The sequence below is a fragment of the Mobula birostris genome, chromosome 16 (genome assembly GCF_030028105.1).
Source record: "Mobula birostris isolate sMobBir1 chromosome 16, sMobBir1.hap1, whole genome shotgun sequence".
NCBI lineage: Eukaryota > Metazoa > Chordata > Chondrichthyes > Myliobatiformes > Myliobatidae > Mobula > Mobula birostris.
In genome coordinates this window covers 18529578-18557117 of record NC_092385.1, presented here as the reverse complement: position 1 = coordinate 18557117, position 27540 = coordinate 18529578, and the positions used below count along the sequence as shown (strand labels likewise).

Sequence of the window (27540 nt, the reverse complement as noted above, 5' to 3'; positions counted from 1 at the left end):
AGAGGGAACTGGTGCAGAACCTGCTCTCGCGATTCTGCGCCACTCCATGCACCTTGAGTATCCCTGAATCTGCTAGAATTTGGTTGATTACCTGCAATTTGTTTAAGATAATTGACTTGTTCACCACAACTATTGAAATCGGTGCTTTGTAATTTACTGTGATGATCAGTTATTGCTGTTGTAAAATATGACTGATTTGTAAAGGGTGGCTTTAATATACAGTATTACAAACCATTTACTGAATATTTTACACTGCTTAATCAGTATAGCAGTATAATATAGCTGCTTCTTGGTTTCACTCTCCCTTATGAACCTTGCAAAAACAACATTGTTGTCTAATAAGTACAGAAAATAAAGCCAGGAATTTTCCACTGTACAGTATTTTGTACCATTCTGGGCTGTGTCTTTACCACAGGCAATTGGAAGCTCACCCTTTGATATCTTGAAAATACAAAGGATGTGGAAAAATCTTTTTTTTCCTTGACAAGCTGAAGGAAATAACTTCCCTCTTTGCTCTAAGTATTCACATCTTAAAAAAAGACATTTAGTCAATGCCTCTCAATAATATGTGCAATATTCAAAGAATCATCCCTGGACAATAAATTTGCTCCTTACCTTCCTAACCATCATTAAAATTGCAAGATATGTTAACCGTGCCATTTAGTATGTGGCAGTATCACCATAATGATGAGTTCTTGCTGATGTCTTCAATAACCACCTGCAGGCACATCAGCAAAACATCCTAAAGCATGTGATACGATCATTAAGTTGAGATGAAAGACGCAGATCTCTTTAAAGGTCCATCTATAGTAATGATGTAATTTTTAATTACAGGATTAGTCAATTATATTCTTATTTTTAGGTAATTAAAATCATACTTTTTCAGTCAATTTTAAAATAACAGAATGCTGAAAACAAAATACAGTATCTAGTACATTCATAATTTTTTCCCCACATAACAGCTGAAAGTAGGTTTTAGATGCTTTTACCATCATATCAGCATTCCCATCTTGAGATTAATTTTCTTTTCTCATATACTTCATTGGAAACACTTCCTGAAACAGAATTGGGTTTAATATCACTAACACGCCGTGAAATTTGTTATGTTGCGGCAGCAGTACATAAAATACACAATAAGCAAGCTATACAAAAAATAAATGAAGCAGGGAGATAATTTTAATGGATGCATGATCCATTCAGAAATCTGATGGCAGAGGAGTGGAAGCTGTTCTTGAAATGCAGAATGTGTGTCTTCAGGCTCCTGTACCTCCTCCCTGAAGGTAGTAATGAGAAGAGGTCAAGTCCTGGGTGGCGGGTGTTCTTAGTGAAGGGTGTTGTCTTTTGAAGATGCCCTTGATGCTGGAGGGCTAGTGCCCTTGTTGGAGCTGGCTGTGTTTACAACCCTCTGCAGTATATTCTGATACTGGGCATTGGCCCCTGCACACCAGATGACGATGCAACCAGTTAGAATGCTCTCCACAGAATATCTGTAGAAATTTGCTATAGTCTTTGGTTACATACTATATCTCCTCAAACCCCTTAATGGAATATAGGTGCTGGCGGGCCTTCTTCATAATTGCATCAATATGTTGGGCCCGGGATAGACCTTCAGAAACATTGACACCCAGGAACTTGAAGTTGCTCACACTTTCCACTGCTGACCCCTCAATAAGGACGGATGTGTGTTCTTGCAACTTCCCCTTCCTGAAGCCCACAATCAACTCCACAATAATAAAACTATTAGGGAATTATTCCACAATAGTAAATATAAAACAGTTCTGACAGCCATATCCCTACCGGTAGAATGATTCAAGAATAATAATTGAAAGTCATAGCCCATTCATAGCCAGCAAAAGCTTTTGGAGTATCAGCCACGGTGGACAATGTCCTCATGATGTTGTATTGAGACGACCATCTGCTTCCAGAATGCCTCTTCAGCAAAAGGTCATAAGGTGAGATGCCGGACTCTATGTCAAAATTCATCCCGAAGAACTGATATAGTCAATACAGGCATTTCCCATGGACAAATACCTGAGACACCTATCAGCTGTTGCTTGAAAACCATCAGAGGAAAGCACCTTCCCACCCGGCCAAACCACACTGGTATTGTCTTTGACCAAATGCTGCACACTGTATGGTCCTGTTCAGCCATTACAAAGGTTCTGTGCAAATGGCCAGAACCTAAGGCTCTCCAGCCATTGCATACAGGCATTCTCCAGGTTCAAAGTTTCAAAGGTCCAATTTAATGTCAGAGAAATGCATACAATATACATCCTGAAATGCCTTTTCTTCACAACCATCCACAAAAACAGAGGAGCACCCCAAAGAATGAATGATAGTTAAATGTTAGAACCCCAAAGTCCCCCCCAGCTCCCCTCCCTCCCGCGCGCAAGTGGCAGCAAGCAACAATCACCCTCTCCCCCATCGGCAAAAAAAAAAGTATTGGCACCGACCACCGAGCACTCAAGCATGAGCAAAGCAATAGCAAAGACGCCAACTTGCAGTTACCCCATAGACTTCACATTTCACCTGGTATACGACATACCACAGGCACTCTCTCTCCCCAAACTATTGCCCAACCTTTTGACTCTATTATTCAATTTCAGTTAGTTTTCTATTTTCCTTTTTTTAAAGTTACAGCCATTTTGAAATTTCCATCCCACTGTATGTCTTTGAAAGGATCTTCAAGGCCTAAGAATGGATACATAATTATCATTTACTGGTTTAATGGCTCCATTTAATATCAGAAAATATATACAGTATACAATCTGAAATTCTTGCTCTTTGCAGACATCCTCGAAAACAGAAGAGAGCCCCAAACAATGACAGTAAAACACTAGAACTCCAAAGCACCCTTTCCCCCTTCTATTTCAGCAGGAAGCATCAGCACCGTCACCCACCAAGCAAGCAATAGCAAAGTCCCCAAAGAGAAACCATGATCTGCAGTCCAACAAAAACTAATTGTCTACCCAACAATTCGACATGCCACTGTCTCTCTTTCCCTAACAAGGGACAGAGAGGTGCCACCCTTTCCACAGCGAGAGGGGAGACCAACAAGGCAAAACAGCACACTGATTATGATGTTACTGTCTGCCACAATGATGAAATCAATTGCTTACTTACAAGATTTATTTATTCATTGCTTACTTGTATGCTCCCAACTGCATGGTAATATCAAAGTATTTTGTACAACTTCAAAGGAAATATAATGCCCTGTGTGGAAACATTTCTCAAATATAGAAAAATAAATCACTTTTTAGAGAGCAAGCCGTTAGGAATAGTATAAATGGTGTGGAATGAAGCATTATAACATCCAATATCACTGGATGCAGTTTCCCCTCTTCATCATAAAATGTGAAGCGTCAGAACTTCTAGCAAGGTTATGACTGCATTATTTTTGGATATACTCATTTCCCTCCAAGTGACAACCAAAAGAAATACTTCCATATTTGTTTATGATGCTGCTGCAATTCCCATCAGTCTTGCTAACTCATGAAGTGGACTAGGTTTTCTTTTCCACTCCATTACATTTATTCATTATATCCAGTTCTGCTTATGTGAGCCATGCAATTGTTACTGGAGCAGGCAATAGAGATTTTATTCTTGAATTATGCACAGGATTCTGTGCATACCTATCCCGAAGGAAATGGAGAAGATATTTTATGTGCAGCTGCTTTTATTTCTAACAATCTGAGTTGCTTATGTTGGCCTAATCACAAGCTAATAGGTTCTATTTATTCACTCTGAAATATTTTTAGCCAGGAAAAAATAAGGCTCCTTGATTCTTTCATCTTTAGGAATGTTTAAAGGTAATAACCAAACAGGGATATGATAAGAGTGGATTGATATTGGGTTCGTACCTAAAGCCTGCTTTGTTAAGTTAGTGTCACAAGTTCAAATTTCATCAGAGCAGCAAGGAAATCAAAATGAAAGCTGTTAATTAAATTTGGTATAGAGCAATCTATTATCAGTGATGGTGACTATGAGACTCTCAAACTATTGAAAAAACATTCACGCTTTCCCATCCTTCCCCAGACTCATCTATATTTAACTCCAGATTCACCAGTGTGGTTGAATCTTGATTGACAACTGAAATGGACTAGCCAGGCACTCAATTCAGAAAAACAATTAAGGATGGATAACAAGTTCTAGTCTTGGTGGTGACATCCACATCTTGTGCACAAATACATAAACAGCAAAAGGAGATACTGTTGGAGAACACCAGAGATGTTTCCAGTTATAAAGGTAAACACCATAAGCATACTCCATTCTTTTTGAAGACAATAATTACGAAATATAGAAACATCACTTAAGAAAATAAATGAAAGAACTTCAAAATTGATGTTCAAATTATTATTGCAATATATTGCCATAATTAATTGTAGTAATCTTTCCTCAGAGTGGAAATATCAAATACTAGAGGGCATAGAATTTAAGTTGAGGGAGGATAGGTTAAAAGAGATTTATGAGACAATTTATTTTATTCATAGAGTGTGTTAAGTGCCTGGAAGTGGTGGAAGGAGAAACCATAGGACCATTTAAGGGGCATTTAGATAGACATGTTAACAGGCAGGCAATTGAGCAATATATGGACAGATGTGCAGTTTAAATTGCCACCATGGTCAACACAGACATCGTGCCCTATAGGTCATATTCCAATGCTATACCATTCTATGTTCCATAAATGGTTCCTTCTGAAACTTGGAAGTAAAATTACATACTTTGCACAGTGATAAGAAATTTCTGCTCTGTTAAATGCTTCATTATATGTAACATCTAGATGTTAATACAGATTAGAATTAATTGCTTCCCAATACATGGTTTGTTGAAGTATTAACTTGACAGAGGATCATTCTAAAATTATTTCTATTGTTCAAGTTATTGATAAATCATAATGCTTTTATTCTGTCTAAATGAGAAAAAAATAGGAAAGATTTACTTATACAAGAGGAATTCTGCTGATGCTGGAAATTCAAGCAACACACATCAAAGTTGCTGGTGAATGCAGCAGGCCACGCAGCATCTCGAGAAAGAGGTACAGTCGACGTTTCAGGCCGAGACCCTTCGTCAGGACTAACTGAAGGAAGAGTTCGTAAGAGATATTCTATTTTGACTTTCTGCTGTATATAATAAAGAAAATGAGTGATCCTCTCAGGAAAATCCATGCAGTTTATTTCTCTAGAAAAGTTACATAATCAAAAGCTTGACAATTAAGAAGTGAAATATTTGTACTGTTCCACACCCCCCCCCACCACTATCATTGGGAAATTAATAAGGCAAGCAGGTGTCTTTGCCTAAACTATCCCCAGACGTCAAGAAAACACATTTTTAGACCTATGTCAATCCAGCATCCCCTAAAATACTTCATGGCCAATCAACTTTTGGCAGCTTAATGATGGCTAGAATTCAAGAAGTAGTGCAGTTAATTTGCAAACAACAAGCGCCTACAAGAATCAAAGTGATAATGACTAAATCATTTACTTTAGTATTTTGACTTTTCCAGTGTCCATCACATTGCACTTGCTGGAATTAACAATGCAGCCACCAATAACATCGGTATCTGCAATATAAAGCAACATAAGCATTTACCTATTGTTGTTGGTTAATACTATAAGATCAAGATCACCACAGGAAAAACCCCGATTGTCAAGAAATTCTCCAAAAATTCTTACAATACACTATATTAGTTATGTAGTACAGAAGCAAGGCTTTCAGTCCCCTATGCATCAAGGTCCTATCTATATCAATTCCAGCTAGCAGTAGTTGGTTCATGGTCTTCTATACATTGTTAATTCAGTAATTGTTTAGATATTCATTGAATGCTGTGTCAGTACTTAACTCAAACACCCATCAAGGCAGAGCCTTCCAGATTGCAATCACCTTCTGAATGAAAATATTTTTCCTTGGATCTTCAATGCACCTCTTGCCCTGTAGTTTTAGATACCCCTCCTATGGGGAAGAGTGTCCTACAGTAACTATACTGCTCATAATTTTGAATACCTCTATTTAAGCCTACTCTTCACCAACCTAAGCAATACCCTGGAGAATTTTCTCTGCACCTTCGCATATGCAACCAAGTCCTTCCTAGAGCGTGGCAACCTGAACTGTAGCTGTGGCTTAACCAAAGTTGCATAAAGTTGTACAAGAACCTCCACATCTCTTATTGGTCACATTATGGACCTGTCACATTCACTAACAATTGCACTTGTACAACAGGTTTCCTCAATAACCTCAAAAACCCCTTGATTCATTGTGCATAGGCAATCCTTATTAGTTCTCCCAAAGTGGTTTATCTTACACTTATCAAGATTAAATTCCATCTGCCACTGATCTGCCCATTTTACCAAATAATCAATATTACCTTGTCTTCTTACTGCCTATAATGCTGCTGGCATTTAGGGCGGCAATGAAAGTCTTCCATCTCTGGTTGTGTTCAGGGCTTCCTTCATGTCAGTAACTTCCTCTCCGTTTTCACTACTGTCAGTCATTCAAGTTCCAGCTGGAGACTCAGGAATACCATCACAATCAGGTGTGCAAGGATTCTTCATTGCTATTTCTGTAACAATTTTGTTTTACCAGTCAGGGTTATTAGCCCTGAGCTGAACCCACAAACTTGGAAGGCTGGTGGACCACTCTTAGTCTGGCCTCTATCCTTTGACCTGTTTGGCATGGGTAACCCTACCAAACACCAAAGCATAAAGCCCTGACTCCAGCCAACATAGCTCTCCAGGTCATTGAGGCACGCAAGCCTCCAAAACCTATGACAAGATTGTGAGCCTCTTGGAGGAATGTCATCCAGTAATCTATAACCATCTTCCTCTCAACATTGTAGCAGTATTTCCTGACCACAGTCTACAACCATTCACTAGTTACTGAATATTAATTATTCAAAACTGCTTATATTCACAGAAGAAAACAAACACTGTATGAAAATCTGTCAAGATATAATTAATGAGGACAGTCGCTATAGCTTGAAGACTATCCCACAATTCCATGTGTTGACATGACTTCTGGTTATGAGAAAATAACAGCTTTATTGTTTCACATTGATTTGCAAATGAGAATGTTCATAACACATACAATGTATCAGCCTTCCAATGTCGTAATGCTAACTTGCCATGAAACAGCTCTTAACTTTGAAAATAAATTTAGGCAAACACCATCAATAGTTTAGCAATGATTTAATGTTTAGCTGATTGCTTATTTTCAGAAAAGGTATCTAAATCATTTTCTTTGTACTTAAGTAACATACAATGCTACTAATTCTCCAAAAGAACATTACCTGTAGATTTGCTATATCAGGCTTTCTAAATCAATATTGATGTTATACCATTCTATACTGTTATAAATACATTTTACTTGTAGCACAACAAATAGCAGTAAGATCAACAATTAATCTTAGTTGTGGTTGACAGAAAAATATCAATCATTATTTTATTAGACCAGCAGCACCACCTCAAACTGTGACAGGCGATCTTAACTATGCACCCAAACCTCCAGAATCGACTTCAGTTTAATGCATTATCTGAAGTCCCTTCCATTACTTTAATGGGAGACCAACACCACCAATTGTGCATCATTAATTTAGTGCTAACATTAGAATGCAATCAGGACTATTTGTTCATCTGAAATCGGCTTTGAAACCTATATCATGAGATGATGCAACATTAAAATATGTTACAGAATTTACTGATCAATGATCATAAATACAATATCTTTCAGAAGAAATTACAGGAAATTTACTTTCCAGTACATTGCCATTGGTGTGTGGCTGTTGGGTGCAAATTGGCTGCCTTGTTTCCCTTGTTTCAAAACTACTGCATGAGCTCTTTTGGGTGCCCTGGGAAGAATATGAATAATTCTTTCTAAATGCAAGTCTTTATCTCTTTGCATCTGACAAAATGCAATATCTGGACTAGTTCTCAAAGCAAAAGAATACTTGACTCTGGATTAAAATGGATGGGTTGGATGATGCTCAATCATAATGTGCTGTGCGTTGCAAAAATTTAAATATCCTCATCCCAAATGAATAGCAGCATTTAGAAGCATTTACTTCCAGTAAAGGAATCATCCAGATTCACCAAACCTCCCATCAGTAAAAAGTGATTTCAAACCAAACTTTCATTATATATTCAACTGAAATCAAGGTTTTAACAAAATATTTCCAAGTTATGTGATACCATATGGGAGCAGTATTCGGCCATTCGGCCCATCGAGCCTGCTCCACCATTTTATCATGGCTGATTCATTTTCTTTCTCAGCCCCTGTCTCCTCCCTTCTTCCCATATCCCTTCACACATCAGCTCTTTAAAAGGGGCAAAATTGCATTTACATGTTCACCACTTCAAGATATCTCAGAGTACTTTACAGTCAAATAAGTATTTTGAAATATAATGGTTGATTTAATGTAGTAAGCTTGCAAACAATTTGCACAAAACAAGCTCCCACAAACAAATACACAAGACTATACAATGATCCCTTTTCTGTGATGTTGAGTGAGGGACAGATACTGGTGCCTCATGGTCAATCTCCCTGTCATGGTTTGAAACATTCCTCTGAAAGAGCAGATGGGACCATCCCATTCCAAAGATGTAATCTCCAAAAATGCCAGCCAAGATGGTTATGCTCAAATCTTGAACCCACAACCTTCTGACATGATTGCTACAAAATGAGATTTATAACCTAGATCATAATAACATGTTAAATATACCTCAAATGTGATGCAAAGTTTTTCAAAATATATTATTTTGTACTTTAACACAGTATTTAGTTATCTGATAGAGAATAAACAATTAAGCTAGAATTATATTTATAAATGAAGTAGCAAAAGTGTCCAATGTGCAATTCATAACTCCCTTCAGAATAGTTAAGTAACTTAAAATTCTTAAGTCAAGTGAGATACACAAAATTTACACCAAAGATATGGTATGTAAGAGTAATGATGTGCAAGTTTAAAATTGCAGTCACATGCCCCTTTACGTCTTAGTCCAACTAACTCTGAAAGATTTCAATCACATCATTCTCCAAACCAGAAATCAATTCTACACAATGATCAGGATACTTGTGAGCTTCTGGATAATCGTCCCATATCGGCCCTATCCAACAATTTTCTGGGATCCACTGCAATCTTGAAAGATGCTCTATAAGGAAAAGAGCCTGGCAATTCTGTCGTACCTTTGTTTGATCTTAACAGTTTGGAGAATCATATTAACACTTTTCTTGTCTTAAGAGCCAGAAAATCAATCATGAGGTTCATAGAGTGATGCACTTGGGATTCACAACTGACACATATTCATTCCATATAATTGACCCTGTGCCTGTTTTTGGGAATCTTCCCAAATACTAATTCCATAAAATCATGCAGAGTTTTCAACACCATCTCTACATTGTTTTCTCCTTTGGTGACTGGAAATGGCATAGATTTCAAGGCGCAATCTACTTTCTAAAACTTTAAAGGGCAGATATTTCCCTTTACCCTGCTGAACAGCAAACCAATAATGGCAAGTTCACGACATATTAAACATTTGCTTGAATTTTCTTTCCATTATTTTGCTAGCAGCTGCTTTTCAATTCAACAGAATTAGATTTTGATGAACCCAAACTGAATTTATTCCTAAATTTGAGATTAATTAGTGATAAAATGCATCCAATACAAGTGCAGAATCAAGTATGTATTCAGTGCCAGATGTGAATGAAGGAATCATGCTCTGATAGTGTTTAAAATGTGATTACTGAACTTAATTACTTAGTATTAATATATAGCGCAATTTTTTTGTAGGGCATACAGAAAGATGCATATTAAAATAGTAATACCCTATGTCAGAACACAAGAATTTTTTTTAAAGTCTGAGAACAAGAATCTAAGTATCTTACATTTAAAGGCACATTCCTTTACAAATAGTTTGCTGGGCAATAAAATAGACTTTCAGTCTTCAGTAGCATTTTGATAAAAATTTCCAATATATTTCTGCAGTTAAACATTTCTTCTGATACATTCTATTACAACTGTAACAAAACTATTAACTAGAAACTGGTGCTCACCTTATATCACTATTTGCTCCAGTCTGAATACCAAGAAGGAAGGTTAGTATCTAGATATAAATATCACACTGACACAAAACAGTGTTTCAAGCATAATAAAAACATAAGTTTGTATCAGGGTGGGACAAAAACTTTCAAGAAGTTATTTTTTTATGATAAAACTTACATTTATATAGATCCTTCACAGAGCCAAGTATATTTTAGTATCTATTTTTTTTTACAAAAAAAAATCATGTCCTTATTGCACCAGAGAGGAATGTTCCTTTAAGATTTTAATAATTATAAACCTACTTGTCTTTTTACTTTATTAACATTTATAACTCTCTTTAAGATAGATTATAGAACATTGTAACTTCAGTATTTAAATTATGTTTTTTTTCCACAAAACTAACTTTTTTTTTGCATTGACAGTGGTGGTGTTGTAGTTGATAAAAAGGTTCCACATTAGATATGCTATGACAATAGTCATCCAATCCTCCTAAATCAGCCTTTGGTCTATGAGTTGCAAACGATGCAAATTAAGAATAGAATCAGCTATGATCCGGGCTGTGGACCTTTGGTAGCCTCCAGATGTCACCATCAGGATGGGTATCTTATATTTGCGGGCTGCCTCAAAAATTGCTTCATCTCTTTTAATAATTCCCTAGAGAAAAAAATGAATTAATATTTATATCACTATGACACATAAATTTTTTAAGTTTGTATCATTATTAATTATTGTTCCCTAAAGGCAAGGAAAAAAGCAATTGCTATTTCTTATATCTTTTATGAGTATTATACTATTATTTCCAATTATGAAACAGATTTTCTGTAAAGTCATAATCATGTTGAAATGGCCAAGATTAAATTATAGGATAATAAGCTCTTCAGCAAATACAAATTGATTTTGTAGCAGTGAAGCAGTAATTATTTTTTGCTAATTTGAACAGAATTTGGTATACTCATTTATCCACATATCATAGACAAGCATAATTATTTAATAGTTAGAGATTTTAAGAACATATGCATTCGAATGAGTGGTATATGAAGCATTTCTTTTAAAATGCTGTAACTTTCCTATGGATCATGTACACAGCAGTCAGTAGCAATTGTGGCAAACTCTGAGAACAAAACTAACTAGAAATGAGGAATGGATTCACAAAATTCATTTTAACTCGATAGGAAGAAACATCAAATCATCATGATGTAATGCTTAATACAAAAGCAGAAATTACATATCACTTGCTTAAGCTAATGAAACTCATGGAACAGGTATTATTGAATTGAGAAAAATAGCTAAGTATAACGGAGCATTCCATTAGGTTTCTATGAGAAACAACGCTGATGTATTTTAATTTAGAATGAAGAACAGTACAGCACGGAACAGGCCATACAGCCCATAATGTTATGCTGATCTTGATGCTAAATGTCCTGTTCCCTCCATATTCATATGTCTAGTTCCATCACTATCCCCCAGTACCCATTCCTGGCACCTAGCATTCTCTGCATTAAAAACTTGCCTCGTATGTCACCTTTATATTTTACTCCCTCTAATTTAAAAGTATGAACTCTGGTGTTTCACCTTTCTACCCTGAGGAAGGAATCTGCCTACCAACCCAATCTATGCCTCTCACAATTAAAAAAACCTCTATCTTATCTCCCCGATGGTATCCAAAACTCTAGGGAGAACAGCCCAAGTTTATCAAACCTTTTAAGATTCAAGATTCTAGATTGTTTAATGTCATTTCCAGTACACAAGTGTAAAGGAGGACAAAATAATTGTTATTCCTTATCTGATGCAGCAGGAAAAAAACAGTAAGAACAGAATAATAAAAAACACGTTAAGTATAAAAACATAAGATAGCTTCTACACATATGTTGATTGTAAGTCCATAAAGTGACGCTAAGCACACGAGTGTCTATACATAAAGTAACTGACAGGAAATGATAAAGTAGTGGGTGCAGGTGTTGATCAGCCTTACTGCTTGGGGAAAGTAACTGTTTTTGAGTCTAGCATTGTTGCTACGTAGCCTCCTTCCTGAAGGGAGAGGGACAAACAGTCCATGAGCAGGGTGGGTGGGATCCTTCATGACATTACTGGCCCTTTTCCAGCGCCTTTCTGTGTATATGCCCTTGAAGGCAGGTAGTCTGGTGCTGGGGATGCATTGGGCAGTTTTGACTACCTGGTATGGAACTTTCCTGGCTGCCACAGTGCAGTTTCCTGACTATGCAGTGATGCAGCATGTGAGGAAGCTCTCTACTGTGCATCTGTACAAGAACATGAGTGTAGATGTGCATGGCCCAGCTCTCTTCAGCCTCCTCAGAAAGTCGAGGCATTGGTGAGATTTCCTGACGGTGTGTAGGACGTGTTCTGAGACCATGAGGATTTGTGCGAGACGTGAACTCCCAGGGGTTTGAAACTGTTTACAGTTTCCACTGCTGTGTTGCCAGTGTAAAGAGGGGCGTGAGTGGTGCAAGTTCTCCTGAAGGTGGTGCGACTTCCTTACAGCTTATACCCTCTAATCTAGGCAGCCTCCTGGTAAACCTCTTCTGCACCATTTCCACAGACTCCACATCCTTCCTATAATGGGATGACCAGAACTTCAAACAATACTCCAAGTGTTGTCCGGCTAAAGCTTTACATAGCTGCAAGCTGCAGTATGACCTCCTTACCTTTATACTCAACATCTCTGCCAATAAAGGGAAAAATTCCATACATTTTCTTTACCAGTTTATCCAATTGTGTCACAACTTTCAGTAAACTATGGACCGCAACCCCAAGACCCCCCTGTACCTCAATGCTATTAAGTGTCTTACCATTAACTGTATACTTTCTCCTTTCATTTGACTCCCAACTATAACATCTCAAACTTGCAAGGATTAAACTCTACCTGCCACTTCTCTGCCCATATCTAAGTGATGTATATCCTACTATATTCACTGATGGTCCTTTACATTGTCTACATCTCCACCAATCTTGGTGTCATCTGCAAACCTGCTAATTCACCAAACTACATTTGTCCGTGTTTAATTGGGCAGGGGTGTATTTCAACATACGGCATTTTAAAGGGATAACTTATTTTCAAAGCAGTTTCATTCATCTACATGCAAAGTACAAACAGCTGGGTTCCCCTGAATTGATCTCACAAACCTGAGGTGAGACAGCCAGTCCTCCCAGCTGATCACCATCTAAGATGTCAGTGCCTGCATTGTACACAATGATGTCTGGAGTGACTTCATTCAATGCTTTTGCCACATGTGTTTTCACTTTCTGCAGATATTCTGAATCCTCCGTGTCCCATTCCAGCTCAATTTTCCATTTGATGGCTCCTGGTAACAATTCATGAATAAACTATTTTCAGCAATCAATCATTTCACATAGCTAATTCAAAACAAAATAGATCTTTTAACACTGTGGAAAACAATACAAATTAAAATCCCCAAACAGTTATTTAATACATTATTAACAAATGTACTTTGATAGATTATTCACTTGAAAATGCTACATCTCACAATGACAAATTATCTTTGATTAAAAATCATGCATGGATTTCAAAAGTATTAAATGTGCATAAACTACTAATATGCATCATCAACGATTATAATTTATCTTCAATTAATTAAAGCTCAATTTTTTTCCTCAAACAATAAAATGAAGAATTTGACCATGAATATAAAGAACGCTGATACTACAACTAATGTTCTCATTAGAAACAGGGATATTTAGTAAATTCAATGGCAACTGAATGAACATAAAGACAAGAATGCCTTATTTGACTGGCAAGCTGCAAGAAAAAATAATTCTGCACGGTAAAGTTGAAGGAAGTTCAAGAAATGATGAATGGAGAGGATCATAGAAGTGAAGAACTGTATACCAAATTATTGCAAATAGCTGGCTCATCAAATGCCAGTCTCTTCCCTTTCTCTTCCTGCATATCAAAGTAAAGGCTCTGGTTTACTATCTGCATACCCTGTACATATTCTGTAATCTGCATATAATATGTAATGATTTTCAGACAGTTAATGTGGTTCCAATAGATTTATTACAAGAAAATTGCTGACGTGCAAGTGTCTGGAAGAAAGAAAAACCCACCCAAAACGCAACAATAGATATAGAGAAGGCACAGGATGTGAAAAGGTCTTTGCTGAGATTAACATTCGATAAGATTATGGATTAACTCCACTTTTCAATTTATTCCATAACTTTATATATTTCTTTAGCCTAATAAATGATCTAACAAAAGTCTAATTAACCAGATGAATGCCAAAGGACAGCAGGGTAGCACAGCTAGAAAGACCATAAGACATAGAAGCAGAATTAGCCATTCGGACCATTGAGAGTGCACCACCATTTGATTATAGCTCATCTATTATCCCTCTCAATCCCATTTTTCTGCCATTTCCCTATAGCATTCGGCACCCTTACTAATCAATGACCTAGCCACCTCCACTTTAAATATACTCAATGACTTGGCTGCCACAGTTGCCTGTGGCAAAGAATTCCACAGATTCACCACCCCCTGGCTAAAGAAATTCCTCCTCTTCTCTGTTCTAAAGGGACCAGACCCCCTCCTATTCGAAGGCTGTGACCTCTAGTCCTAGACTCTCCCACTATTGCAATATTCTCTCCATGAGCACTCACTTGATCTAGTCCTTTCAGTACTTGGTAGGTTTCAATGAGATTTCCCCTCATTGTTCAAAACTCCAGTGAGTATGGGTGCACAGCCATCAAACACTCCTCATATGTTAACCCTTTCATTGCAGGAAACTCCTCTGGACCCTCCCTTTTTGGATATGGGGTCCTAAACTGCTCACGATACTCCAAGTGCAGTTTGACTAATTCCTTACAATGTTTTAGCATTGCTTCCTTGCTTCTATATTCTAGTCCTCTCAAAATAAATGTTAACATTGCACTTACCTTCCTTATTATCGACTCAACCTGCAAGTTAACCTTTAGGGAATCTGGCACAAGGACTCCCAAGTCCCTCTGCACCTCCGATTTTCGAATTTGCTCTCCATTTAGAAAATAGAATTTCCTTTATTCCTTCAAAGTGCATAACAATACATTTTCTTACACTGTATTCCATCTGCCACTTCTTTACCAATTCTCCTAATCTATCAAATCCCTCTTCAAATTCCCGGCTCCCTCAACATTACCTGTCCTCCACCTACCTTTCTGCCATTCACAAACTTTGCCAGAAAGCCATCAATTCTGTCACACAATAACATATATTGTGAAAAGAGAGGGTCTAACGCCAACCACTTTGATTCCACTAATCACTCGCAGCCAACCAGAAAAGGGCTAGTTATCCTCTCTCTTTACCTCCTGCCAGTCAGCTAATCTTCTATCCATGCTAGTATCTGTCCTGGAATACCACGGGCTCTTACTTTCTTCAGCAGCCTCATGAGCAGCACCTTGTCAGAGGCTTTCTGAAAATCCAAGTCAACATTTTGTCTATTCTGACTGTTAGTTCCTCAGATTTGTCAGGCAAGATTTTGGCTTAAGGAAACTATCCAACCTTTGGCCTATTTTATCATGTGCCCCAAAGTACTCCGAATCCTCATTCTTAATAATGGACTCTAACATCTTGCCTACCACTGAAGTCAGGCTAACTGGCCTATAATTTCCAGTCTTTTGCCTCACTCCCTTCTTAAATGGTGGTGCAACACTTGCATTTTTCCAGTCATCCAGAACCATTCCAGCATTGAGTGATTCTTGAAATATCACTACTAATGCCTCCACAATCTCTTCAAGCTACCTCTGTCAGAACCCTGGGATGTAGTCCATCTGGTCCAGATGACATAACTACCTTCAGACCTTTCAGTTTCCCAAGCACCTTCACCTTAGTAATAATGACTGCACTCACTTCTGCCCCCGACTCTAGAGTTTCTGGCACACTGCTATCGTTTTCCACAATGACGACTGATGTAAATAAAGTATTCATTCAGTTTGTCCGCTATTTCTTTGTTCCCCATTACCATCTCCTCAACGTCATTTACCTGTGATCTGATGTTCATCATTACCTCAGTTTTACTCGATATGGATCTGAACAAAAATTGTTATTCTCTTTTACATCATTGGCTAGTTTACCTTCATATTTCATCTTTTCGCCCATTGCATCTTAGCTGCCTTCTGTTGAATTTTGAAAGCTTTCCATTATTTTTGCTAACTTGTACACACTCCCTTTTGCTTTTATGCTGTCTTTGACTTCCTTTGTCAGCCACCGTTGCCTCATCCTCCCTTTACAATACTTACTCTTCAAGATGAACTAAACCTTCTGAATCACTCCAGTAGCTCCAGCTACTGCTGCACTATTATTATCGCTAGTACTGACCCCTTTCTCATGCTTCTACAGTTACCAACCATAATACCAATATATCCTATTTTAGATTCCCTCCCTCTCAGACTGCAGGATGAGTTCTATCATACTGTGATCACTTCCCCTTAAGGGTTCCTTTACCATAAGCTCCTTCAATAGAGCAGTGCCTCACAGCTCCAGTCCCATCCTGACCTCCAGTGTTATCATTGTGGGGTTTGCACAACGTTGTGACCGTGTGGGCTTCTGCCAGGTTCTCTGGTTTCCTCCCATATCCTAAGGACATGGGAATGAGTAGGTTATTTGCCCATGGTAAATTAGCCTTGGACAGCAGGAGTTTGGTAGAATATGAGGGAAGTGGATGGGGATTTGGGGAGGATAAAAATGGGATTAGTGATGAGTGAAAATGGGTAGTTAATGGCTGGAATGGACTCAGTGGGCCGAAGGGTCTGTTCCCATGCAACAGAAGTCTATGACTCAAAGATTCAGTACCTTATAAAGAAATTTTGCCTCATCTTCGCCTTGTGACTGCCTCTATATCCAGTGACTATACTCCCTATTTCAAGGTTTCCCCTCTAAGGTGTAGACCTGTCTTGGCAAGCTCCTTGAGAACTTCATACACTTCAGTAAGATCATATTTTCATTTTTCTAAACCCCATTTGTTCAGTCTAGTTATACTTAGACAAAAGCAGCACCCCAGGAATCAGTACTGTGAATTTTTGTGCACTGCCTCCCAAACAAGTATATCCTTCCTTAAATAAGGAACCCAGACCGGCACACGGTTTCACAACAGCTGGTAAAGTTGCATCAAGACTTATTTACACTTATACTTATAACTATAATTGTATGTTCCACCAGAAGATGTAACATCACATTTTTATTTCGGTGGACAAGGTCACCTACATCTCCCTGTATACCAGCATTTAATAGCGTCACACCATTTAGATAATAGGCTGAAGCGAGTTAGCAGCGGATCCAGATGACCTGCCAGCTGACGATAAACTACAAAGAGGCATCTTCTAGACATCTGTGCCTGTGCAATGCAAGATGGATGTCAGGAGCATGTTGAAGGTCAGATGATTCAATTCTCTTTTCCAAAAGACATACCAAGCCTAACAGAGTTCCACAAATTATTGAACTCTCTTGGTCAGTGATGCCCCTCAGATTTGCAATAGCCAGCAGAATCAGAAACTGGTTTAATATCACCGGCATATGTTGTAAAATTTGCTGTTTTGCAGCAGTACAATGGGATACACTATCAATTACAATCATAAAAATAAATATATATTCCTCCTTGATGGTAGCAATGAGAAGAGGGCAGGTCCTGGGTGATGTGGTCCTTCATGATGGAACTGCCAGAGTTTGCAACTCTCTGCAGCTTTTTCTGATCCTGTGCAGCGGCCCTTCTTCACCAAACATTGATGCAACTAGTTAGAGTCCTCTCCACAGTACATAGGCAGGAATTTGGTAGTCTTTGGCGACAAATCCAATCTCTTCAAAGTCCTAACAAATACAGTCGCTGTCGTGCCTCCTTTGTAACCTCATCAACATGTTGGGCCGAGCATAGATCTTCAGAGATGCTGACACCCAGTAACTTGAAATTGCTCACCCTTTCCACTGCCAATCCCTTGATGAGGACTGATGTGTGTTCCCTTGACTTCCTCTTCTTGAAGTTTACAAACAATTTTTTTTTAATCTTAATGGCGTTGAGTGCAAGATTGTTGTTGCAACAACTCTCAACCAGCTGATCTGTTTTACTCCTGTGCTCCTGCTCCTCACCATCTGAAATTCTGCCAACAGTAGTCGTGTCATTGGCAAATTTACTGATGGCGTTTGAGCTGTGCCTAGCCACACAGTCATGGGTGTAGAAAGTTCAGCAGTGGGCTAAGCACAGTCCCCTGAGGTGCACCAGTGTTGACTGTCAGCACGAAAGCGATGTTATTTCTGACTGTGCTCTCCCGATGAAAAAATCCAGGATCCAGTTGCAGAGGGAGGTACAGACGCCCATGATTTATTACTTTATATACTTTATTGTCGCCAAACAATTGATACTAGAGCGTACAATCATCACAGCGATATTTGATTCTGCGCTCCGCGCTCCCTGGAATACAAATCGATAGCAAATATTAAAAATTTAAATTATAACTCATAAATAGAAAATAGAAAAGGGAAAGTAAGGTAGTGCAAAAAAAAAACCGAGAGACAGGTCCAGATATTTGGAGGGTAGGGCCCAGATTCGGGTCAGGATCTGTTCAGCAGTCTTATCACAGTTGGAAAGAAGCCGTTCCCAAATCTGGCCGTAGGAACTTGTTGATTAGTACTGAGGGTATGATTGTGTTGAATACTGAACTGTAATCAATAAAAAGCAGCCTGATGTAGGTATTGCCATTGTTCAGGTGCTCCAAGTCAGAGTGGAGGGCCAGTGAGATTGCAACCGCTGTAGATTTATTGTGGCGACAGGCAAATTGGAGCAGGTCCAGGTCTTTGCTTAAACAGGAGTTGGTTCTGGCCATGACCAACTCTCAAAGCACATTCACCATAATAGAAGTGAGTGCAACTGGCATATAGTCACTGAGGCAGATCATCCTGCTCTTCTTGGGCACTGGTATGGTTGTTGCCCTTTTGTCACCAGATGCTGCTTACTTCACATAGGTGTAGTTTTATGGTGTCAAAATGGTTGTCATGATGCATCCAGTGTGGTAGTGTACTAGGTAGTGTTTGTCATTCTCACTTTCAGCTTCCACCGCTGGCTAGCAGTCTTGCCAGCGGGGTGAGCTGAACGTGTTCATAGCCTCTCCACTAGCAAGGCTCATGTGGTACATTTTCGCTGGTGACGTACAGAAACTAAGCTCCTTTCAGACTCAGGCTGAATGACAGAGGATGGGGAGGAGGTCCAGCCCCTGCCCACGTAGCACACAGACCCACCGGTGTGTGGACACGCCCTGGTGCTTCTGAACCAGATCCCCAGCTATGGGTAAAAAGCCCCACTGCCTTGAGGGCAGCCTCAAGAGAGACGAAGGCTACGGGAGTAAACCCAGACAGCAAATCCGGAGTGGAGCCCCTAAGGCAGCTGGACGTCATTGAACATCCTTCCAGCAGCTCCTGCAGCCAAGCTGGTGCCAAAGATATTGCTTCATAAGCTTTCCTTTGGACTACGCTGGTGAGGCTGAGAGGGGGATCTTGACGACTGGGTATCTTAGGATCTCCATACCTTGATGAAGTCAGAGGCAACTGTGATGTATTCATTCAGATTCGAAGATGAATTCCTGAATATTGTCCAGTCCACTGATTCAAAACATAGTTTTGTGGTTCTTTCCATTGGTACTGCGGTCCTCAATCTCTGCCTTTATGCTGGGGGTAGAAGTACAGAGTGTTAGCGCGTGGCCAAGTGGTTAAGGCATTTGTCTAGTGATTTGAAGGTCACTAGACTCGAGCCTTGGCTGAGGCAGCCTGTGTGTCCTTGAGCAAGGCACTTAATCACACATTGCTCTGCGACGACACTGTTGCCAAGCTGTACGGGTCCTAATGCTCTTCCCTTGGACAACATCGGTGGTGTGGAGAGGGGAGACTTGCAGCATGGGCAACTGCTGGTTTTCCATACAACCTTGCCCAAGCCTACGCCCTGGAAGCCTTCCAAGGCGCAAATCCATGGTCTCATGAGACTAACGGATGCCTATAAGAAGTACAGCCAGGTGATCAGACTTTCCAAAGTGCAGTGTGGGATGGCATGGTTAGCATTCTTGATGGTGTTGCCAATCTTCACTTAGAAGGCAGGTTTAGAAAATAATTTGTTTTATTTTCTTCTCTACCTCCATGTAAATATGCGTTTGACAATTAAATAAAGCCAACTTTATTCTTAAAACTTAATCTTAACGTTTATAGCTTTTTAAATTTTTATTTTGTTTTAGTCAAATACACTTGTAATCAGCGAATAACCTTTTGACAGTAGGAGCTGTTAGAAAGTTATAGGCGGTATCTTAGGTCCCCGTCCCACAGCCTAAATACTGTTCAGAACACACTATGAAGGGATGTGTCTACAGTGTTTAGTGAAGATGCAGACCTTGTGTGGGGCCCACTACAAGACACTGCAAATTATTTTCTCAATTTTTCTATTCTTCTTACTAAAGTAGATAATCTCCCATATTTCACATTACTCTCCTGTCTTCGTCTTGCTCATCATCTACCCTGTCTATCTTTCTTTCAAAACTTGTTATACTCTCCTCATAGCTTTCTATTCCACTTTGCTTTGAATTGAATGCACACTTAAAAATATTACATTTCACTCCTACATCTCAATCATTAATACAGATTGTAAATAAATGAATCCCCCAGGACAGACCCCTAATGTACCTCATTAGTTACAGCTTGCCAGCTTGAAATGACCCATTTATCGCCTTTCATTGTCTCCCATTTGTTAACCAATCTTCCATCTGTTAATATATTGCCCTCATTCCCATGAGCCATATCTTGCATAATACTCTTTTAGGCGGTAACCTTACAGGGGCCTTTTTAAAAATCCAAATACATTATGTACAGCAGCATTCCACCTGCTTTTAGAAAACCACTTTCCTCCCAGTACCTAAAAAATAAACAAATTAATATGCCTGAACGACTACTGCACTGTGGCTCTGACTTGTATCATAGAAACATAGAAAATAGGTGCAGGAGTAGGCCATTCGGCCCTTCGAGCCTGCACAGCCATTCAGTATGATCATGGCTGATCATCCAACTCAGAACCCTGTACCAGCTTTCCCCCCATACCCCCTGATCCCTTTAGCCACAAGGGCCATATCTAACTCCCTCTTAAATATAGCCAATGAACTAGCCTCAACTGTTTCCTGTAGCAGAGAATTCCACAGATTCACCATTCTCTGTGTGAAGAAGTTTTTCCTAGTTTCGGTCCTAAAAGGCTTCCCCTTTATCCTCAAACTGTGACCCCTCATTCTGAACTTCCCCAACATTGTGAACAATCTTCCTGCATCTAGCCTGTCCAATCCCTTTGGGATTTTATACGTTTCAATAAGATCCCCCCTCAATCTTCTAAATTCCAACGAGTATAAGCCTAGTCGATCCAGTCTTTCATCATATGAAAGTCCTGCCATCCCAGGAATCAATCTGGTGAACCTTCTTTGTACTCCCTCTATGGCAAGGATGTCTTTCCTCAGATCAGGGGACCAAAACTGCACACAATACTCCAGGTGTGGTCTCACCAAGGTCTTGTACAACTGCAGTAGTACCTCCCTGCTCCTGTACCCGAATCTTCTTGCTATGAATGCCGGCATACCATTTGCCTTTTTCACCGCCTGCTGTACCTGCATGCCCACTTTCAATGACTGGTGTATAATGACACCCGGGTCTCGTTGCACCTCCCCTTTTCCTAATCGGCCACCATTCAGATAATAATTTGTTTTCCTGTTTTTGCCACCAGAGTGGATAACCTCACATTTATCCTGAAGAGCTTCAGGAGGCTGGTCATTACACACATTTAACTGCACTTATGTTCCATCTGGGTAGCCTGCAATCTGAGGGCATGAACATTGATTTCTATACCTTCTGGTGCTTTCTTGCTTTCCCCTTTCTCTCTATTTCCAGTTCTAATTCTGGCTCCCCTCTTACCCCTTCTCACCTCACCTATCACCTTCCTTTGGTGCACCTCCTCCTTCCCTCTCTCCCATGGCCCGCTGTCCTATCCTATCAGATCTCTCCTTCTTCAGCCCTTTACTTCTTCTCACTTCATCCCCCCACCCCCCCACCGCTTCTGGCCTTCACCTATTACCATCCAGCTTGTAGTCCTTCTCCTCCCCCACCTTCTTATTCTGACTTCTTCCCCCTTTATTTCCAGTCCTGATGAAGGTTCTCGGCCCAAAATCTTGTCACTTTATTCCTTCCCATAGATGCTGCCTGACATTTGTGTCCTAACAAGAAGTAGTGGATACAGTCTGGTTCATCACAGGTAAAGCCCTCCCCACCTTTGAGCACATCTCCATGGAGCACGTTGCAGGAAAGCAGCATCCATCACCAAGGACTCCCACCATCCAGGTCAAGCCTTCTTCTCGCTGCTGCCATTCAGAAGATGGCACGGAAGTCTCATGATCCACACCACCCAGTTCAGGAATACTTATTACCCCTCAGCCTTCAGGTTGTTGGGCTAGAGGGGATAATTTCACTCACTCCATCACTGAACCATTTCCACAAACTATGGACTCACTTTTAAGGACTTTGCATCTTATGTTCTCAATATTTATTGTATATTTATTTATTATTTCTTTAGTATTTGCACAATTTGTTGTCTTTTGCACATTGGTTGTTTGTCCATCCTGTTGGGTGCGGTTTTTCATTGATTCTACTGTGTTTTTTGTCTTTACTGTGTATGCCTGCAGGAAAATGAATTTCAGCATTGCATATGGTGACGCATATGTACTTAAATAATGAATTCACTTTGAATTTTGAACTGCTGAGTTCCTCCAGAACTTCATGTGTGTAACTTTGCATTTTCAGCATCTGCAGAAACTGTTGTGTTCTTTCCTTTCCTAGATGGTGGTTTACGGAGATAATATGAATAAATTGGCTATCATGTTTGCCTACATTAAACAGTAAATGGATTTTAAAGTGCTTTGGGATCTTAAGGGCAATAAAGCTGCTTTATAAATATAGCAACAGACTAAATACACTGAGGAACTCAACAGGTCAGGCAGCATCTATGGAAATGAATAAACAGTCGAAATTTTGACCAGGTCTCGGCCTGAAATTTCACCTGTTTATTCATTTCCATAGGTGCTGCCTGACTTGCTGAATTCATCCAGCATTGTGCTCAAAAAAAAGATCAAAAGTAAATTTATTATCAAACTAGACATATGTCACCATGTGCAATCCTGAGATTCATTTTCTGGCAGGCACACTCAATAAATCTATAGAATAATAACCATTACAGAATCAATCAAAGGCCGCGCCAACTCAGCTGTTCAACCAGAGTGCAAAGGACAACAAACTGTCCAGATAAAAAAGGAATATTAATAAAAAGTTAATAAACAGTAAATATCAAGAACATGGGATGAAGAATCCTTGAAAGTGAGTCCATTGGCTGCAGGAACATGGGGCAAGTGAAGTTGAGTGAAGTTATCCCCTTTGTTTCAAAAGCCTGATGGTTGAGGGGCAACAACTGTTCCTGAACCTGGTGGTGTGAGTCCTGAGGCCCCTGTACCACCTTCCTGATGGCAGCAGTGAGAAGAGAGCATGAGCTGGGTGGTGGGGATCCCTTTTGATGGATGCTGCATTCCTACAACCGCATTTCATGTGGATGTGCTCAATAGTGGGGAGGGCTTTACCCACTTTACTCATGATGGACTGGGTCGTATCCACCACTTTTTGTAGAATTTTCCATTCAAAGGCATTGATGTTTTCATACCAGGCTATGATGCAGCCAGTCAATACACTCTCCATTACAGATCTGTAGAAGTTTATCAAAGTTTTAGTCATCACACAAACCCCTAAGGAAGTTCTTCGCGAACTCCTAAGGAAGTAGAGGTGCTGCCATGCTTTCTTCATAATTGCACTTATGTGCTGGGCCCAGGACATGATAACTCTGAGGAATTTAAAGTTGCTGACCCTCTTCACCTCTGAACCTTAGATGAGGACTATCTCATGGACTTCTGGTTTCTTTCTCCTGAAGTCAATAATCAGCACCTTGGTCATTAAGAGGTTGTTACGGCACCACTCTGCCAGATTTTCAGTCTCCCTTCTACACGATGATTCATCACCTCCTTTGATTCAGACTACAACAGTGGTATTGTCAGCAAACTTGAATGTAGCATTGGAGTGGTGCTTAGCCACACAGTCATTAAGTGTAGAGCGGGTAGAGCAGAGGCCTAAGCCCACAGCCTTGTGCTGCACCTGCACTGATGGAGATTGTGGAGGAGATGCTGTTGCCAGCCTGAACTGACTGGGGTATGGAAGTGAGGAAATCAAGGCCTCAATTGCACAAAGATGTATTGAGGCCAAGATCCAGGAGCATATTGATTTGATTTCCAGCATTCAAAGAATTTCTTGTATCTAAATACATGTTTTTCCCCTTTGCACATAGTTTACAATAATTGGAAATGGAAGTGTTAATGATTCCAGAACAATTATTGAGCAGGTAACGGTATTTAACATATTGCATTGATCCTCTTAAACAGAACTTGAATACTGCCAAGGTTTGTAGTTATAGTTGTATTCTTAACAGTGAATGCATGTTAACTCCCATTGGCTGCTTCAGGAGTCATTACTTTTGGTTTAATGTTACTTACCCTGAGAGTGAACAGAGATCTCTGTGTTTAAATGAATTTCAAACCTATTCACTCTATTTGATCACAGATGTCACTTTGACTAGTCGTCTCCTGTTTAAAGGATTAAAGGATTGGTTTGAAGGCAGCAGAATCTGAACATAATTTTATTTGGAAGTTTTGAAGAAATAAAAACTTTCAGAGTAGATTTTCAGTTTGCCATCTGGCTGTAAAGTCGACACTGCAGATCAGTTGCAAGTTCGAGAAATCTGATTTTCATTTCCATTGAAATGGTGCTCAGCTATTGTAGACAAAGCATTTGCTGATGAGTGAATGGGCACAATTCCATTACAATTTTTGTTGAATTTTTGTGCCATCTGCTTTAATTTTATTTGAAATTCAGCAATAAATTATATTTTAAAGGAGAAAAGGTCAAAATTCAACACAATCCCTTGTCCCTTTTCAGTAGAAGTTAAATTGTCCACTTAACACAATTAGATAAATAGCAGATAAAAATGTAGAAACTAACGTAGTTGTATGTGGATCTTAGCCTTTGTAATTATTTATTTCAATGACAAATATAATTTGAACAGAAAAGCTCAAAAAAAAATAGGAGCAGCATTAGGCCATCTGGTCCTTTGAGACTGTTCTGTCGTTCATCAAGAGCACAGAATGAATTAAAAACAAAATAATCCTTATAAATGATTTGACAGCTTTGACATGTGCAGCCTCCCAGATCCAGCATGATAGAGAATGTAATATAGATTTTCTCAGCCACACAGTAAATTTAAGAAGAATCAGCATCTACAAACTTTTAAGTGAAGCAGCCGTACACAGCAACCAGCATTCCAACTCCCACACACATTGCAGACTCTGCAGGTAACACAGGGACTCACAATTTATCTGACACTAATCAAAAAGATAGCTAGCTGTGGATCAAATAGTGCCAAAGTAGGTACTTCTCATGCTTGCAGTGCAAAGAGCCAACAAGCAGATACAAATGAAATGACCACCACACATGAGATATATGTGAAAGCTTGTTTGAATCTTTACTTATTTCTCTTTAGCCTCTAATCCAAAAGTTTTGATGCTGGCAGTGAAATTTTCTGTGGAAATAATCTATGCTTACATATTGAGAACTAGTAGGTACATTAGCCAGAGAAGAAAATTCAAGTCACAATTTCCAAACAATCTAGATAAATAAAAACATCAAATGGACAGGTGACTCCTCGACCATCAACTTAGAAATTGGTTATGAAAGATCAAATTCATCACAGTTGTAACTGACTTCAGTGAACATGAAATGGATGTCATACTCCAAAATGCATAGGGCACAACCCAAACATAATTGAACATAGTTCGCAGAGTTTAAGTTTCATGCAAGTCTCTATCGATAATATTTCATCTAATCTGATGAGAGTATTCTCCCGCCTCCATCTTCTTTGTAGCATAAAACTAACTTGTCTTTTCCAGATTTCATGAAAGGCTTTCAAGCTAAGAAGTAAATTTTGTTTATCTTTCCACGGTTGCTGCTGCGAATTTCCAGCGTTTTTTCTTTTTCTTTCAGATTTCAATAATCTGCATGGTTTTAAAAAGATCAGCAATACTCCTTTGCTTTTTGCTTATAATATTAAACTAACTTTGCTTTAAATGCATCTTCTCCACTTGCCTCTGCAACTCCACTTGGTTAAAGAGCTTTTTCTTAACTTCTCTTTAAATATATTTGAGCATCTTATAATTAGTTCTGGACTTTCCTCCAATGGAAGTATCTTCTCCATGTCTACAGCATCAAATTACCATAATATTAAAGAGTTTCGATCATTTTCAGTGTACTGTTTTTTAAAGTAAGAAGCCCCAACCTGTCCAATTTCTTAATTTTGATGTATTATAATTTTTGTGCACCTGCGACAGTCTCTCTATAGATTTTCTGTGTGGTTTGAAGAGGATAGTCAAGATTTTTCCTGGGTTCTTAGTGTTCAATTCAATTATTTTAGTACATCAGTACAGATGTCAATGAATTTGATCAAAAAGAAGGTTCCTTTTTCACATTATTTATTTCTTTATTTTTATTGTCATCTATGGCAATTTATTACTGCTGCCACAAAACAACAATTTCACGATTTGCATTGGTGACAGTAAACTTGATTCGGATTCTGAAATCAGGCAAAATGCTATGTTATAACTCTGTTCTAATAATGGGCACAGCCATTTTACTGCTCTCATTGCTGCTTTTCTCCATCAGTTATGGATTGCTGAATCTTTGCAGTCTTAGGTAAATCTAATTGGTCCTCCTTTGATCCAAATAAAAAAATCTCCTGTTCAGCAAATTAGTGCTGGCTCCACTCAGCAAAGTAATGCACTCCGTGTTTAATCAACAGGCAGTGCACACGAGGTTCTCAATAGTGCTTCTATTTTCCTCAACATTCCATCCCCCAAAGGGAGTCTATGAGGTCTACACAGAGGTCCTTTACAGACCCAATTAAAATAGGTGTGGATGGAGTCCATACCAGTACAAGTTACCTTTCCTCAGACAGAACAGGAGTCTGGAAGGATGAGGCCAAAATAATTTCAAATATCTTGGCTTTATTACAGCAGGGCCCTAATATCTGATATTGATTGGACTGTTAGCAATGAAATCACAAAACCACCCAAATGCACTGAATCAAGAGGTCACGGACTGTAAGGAAAGGATGGTTTAATTGACACCTGATTTACATGTGATTTAGTGTAGTTATTTCATTATTAACAACTATAACACAGACATTTTTCATGCTGCATTTTTGAACTTGAAATATCTTATCAATTCATGGTGTTAAGTTTGGAGGCAAGGATTTTAAAGAATAAACAACATAACATTGAGTAACATTTAGGAACCCGAGATCGCTTTATGCAGAACTTCAAAAACTTTAAATAGACATTGTGGTAAACCTAGAAATTCAGTC

At 39.1% G+C, this 27540-nt stretch overlaps 1 protein-coding gene across 4 annotated transcripts in view; it reads right to left on the bottom strand.

The window, feature by feature from the left end:
- Positions 1 to 27540, bottom strand: part of hdac11 (histone deacetylase 11) — a 161542-nt gene that overhangs the window by 35864 nt on the left and 98138 nt on the right. For 2 of the 4 annotated variants that reach the window (XM_072280366.1, XM_072280365.1), the window contains 2 exons: positions 13172 to 13350; positions 7058 to 10684 (listed from right to left, as the gene is read on the bottom strand). The exons of the other annotated variants lie outside the window; for them this stretch is intronic. In XM_072280366.1, coding sequence (XP_072136467.1) covers positions 10520 to 10684; positions 13172 to 13350 — 344 coding nt within the window. In that variant the 3' untranslated portion in view covers positions 7058 to 10519. Of the gene's footprint in view, positions 1 to 7057; positions 10685 to 13171; positions 13351 to 27540 lie in introns of those variants that run through there. 4 annotated transcript variants of the gene reach the window in all.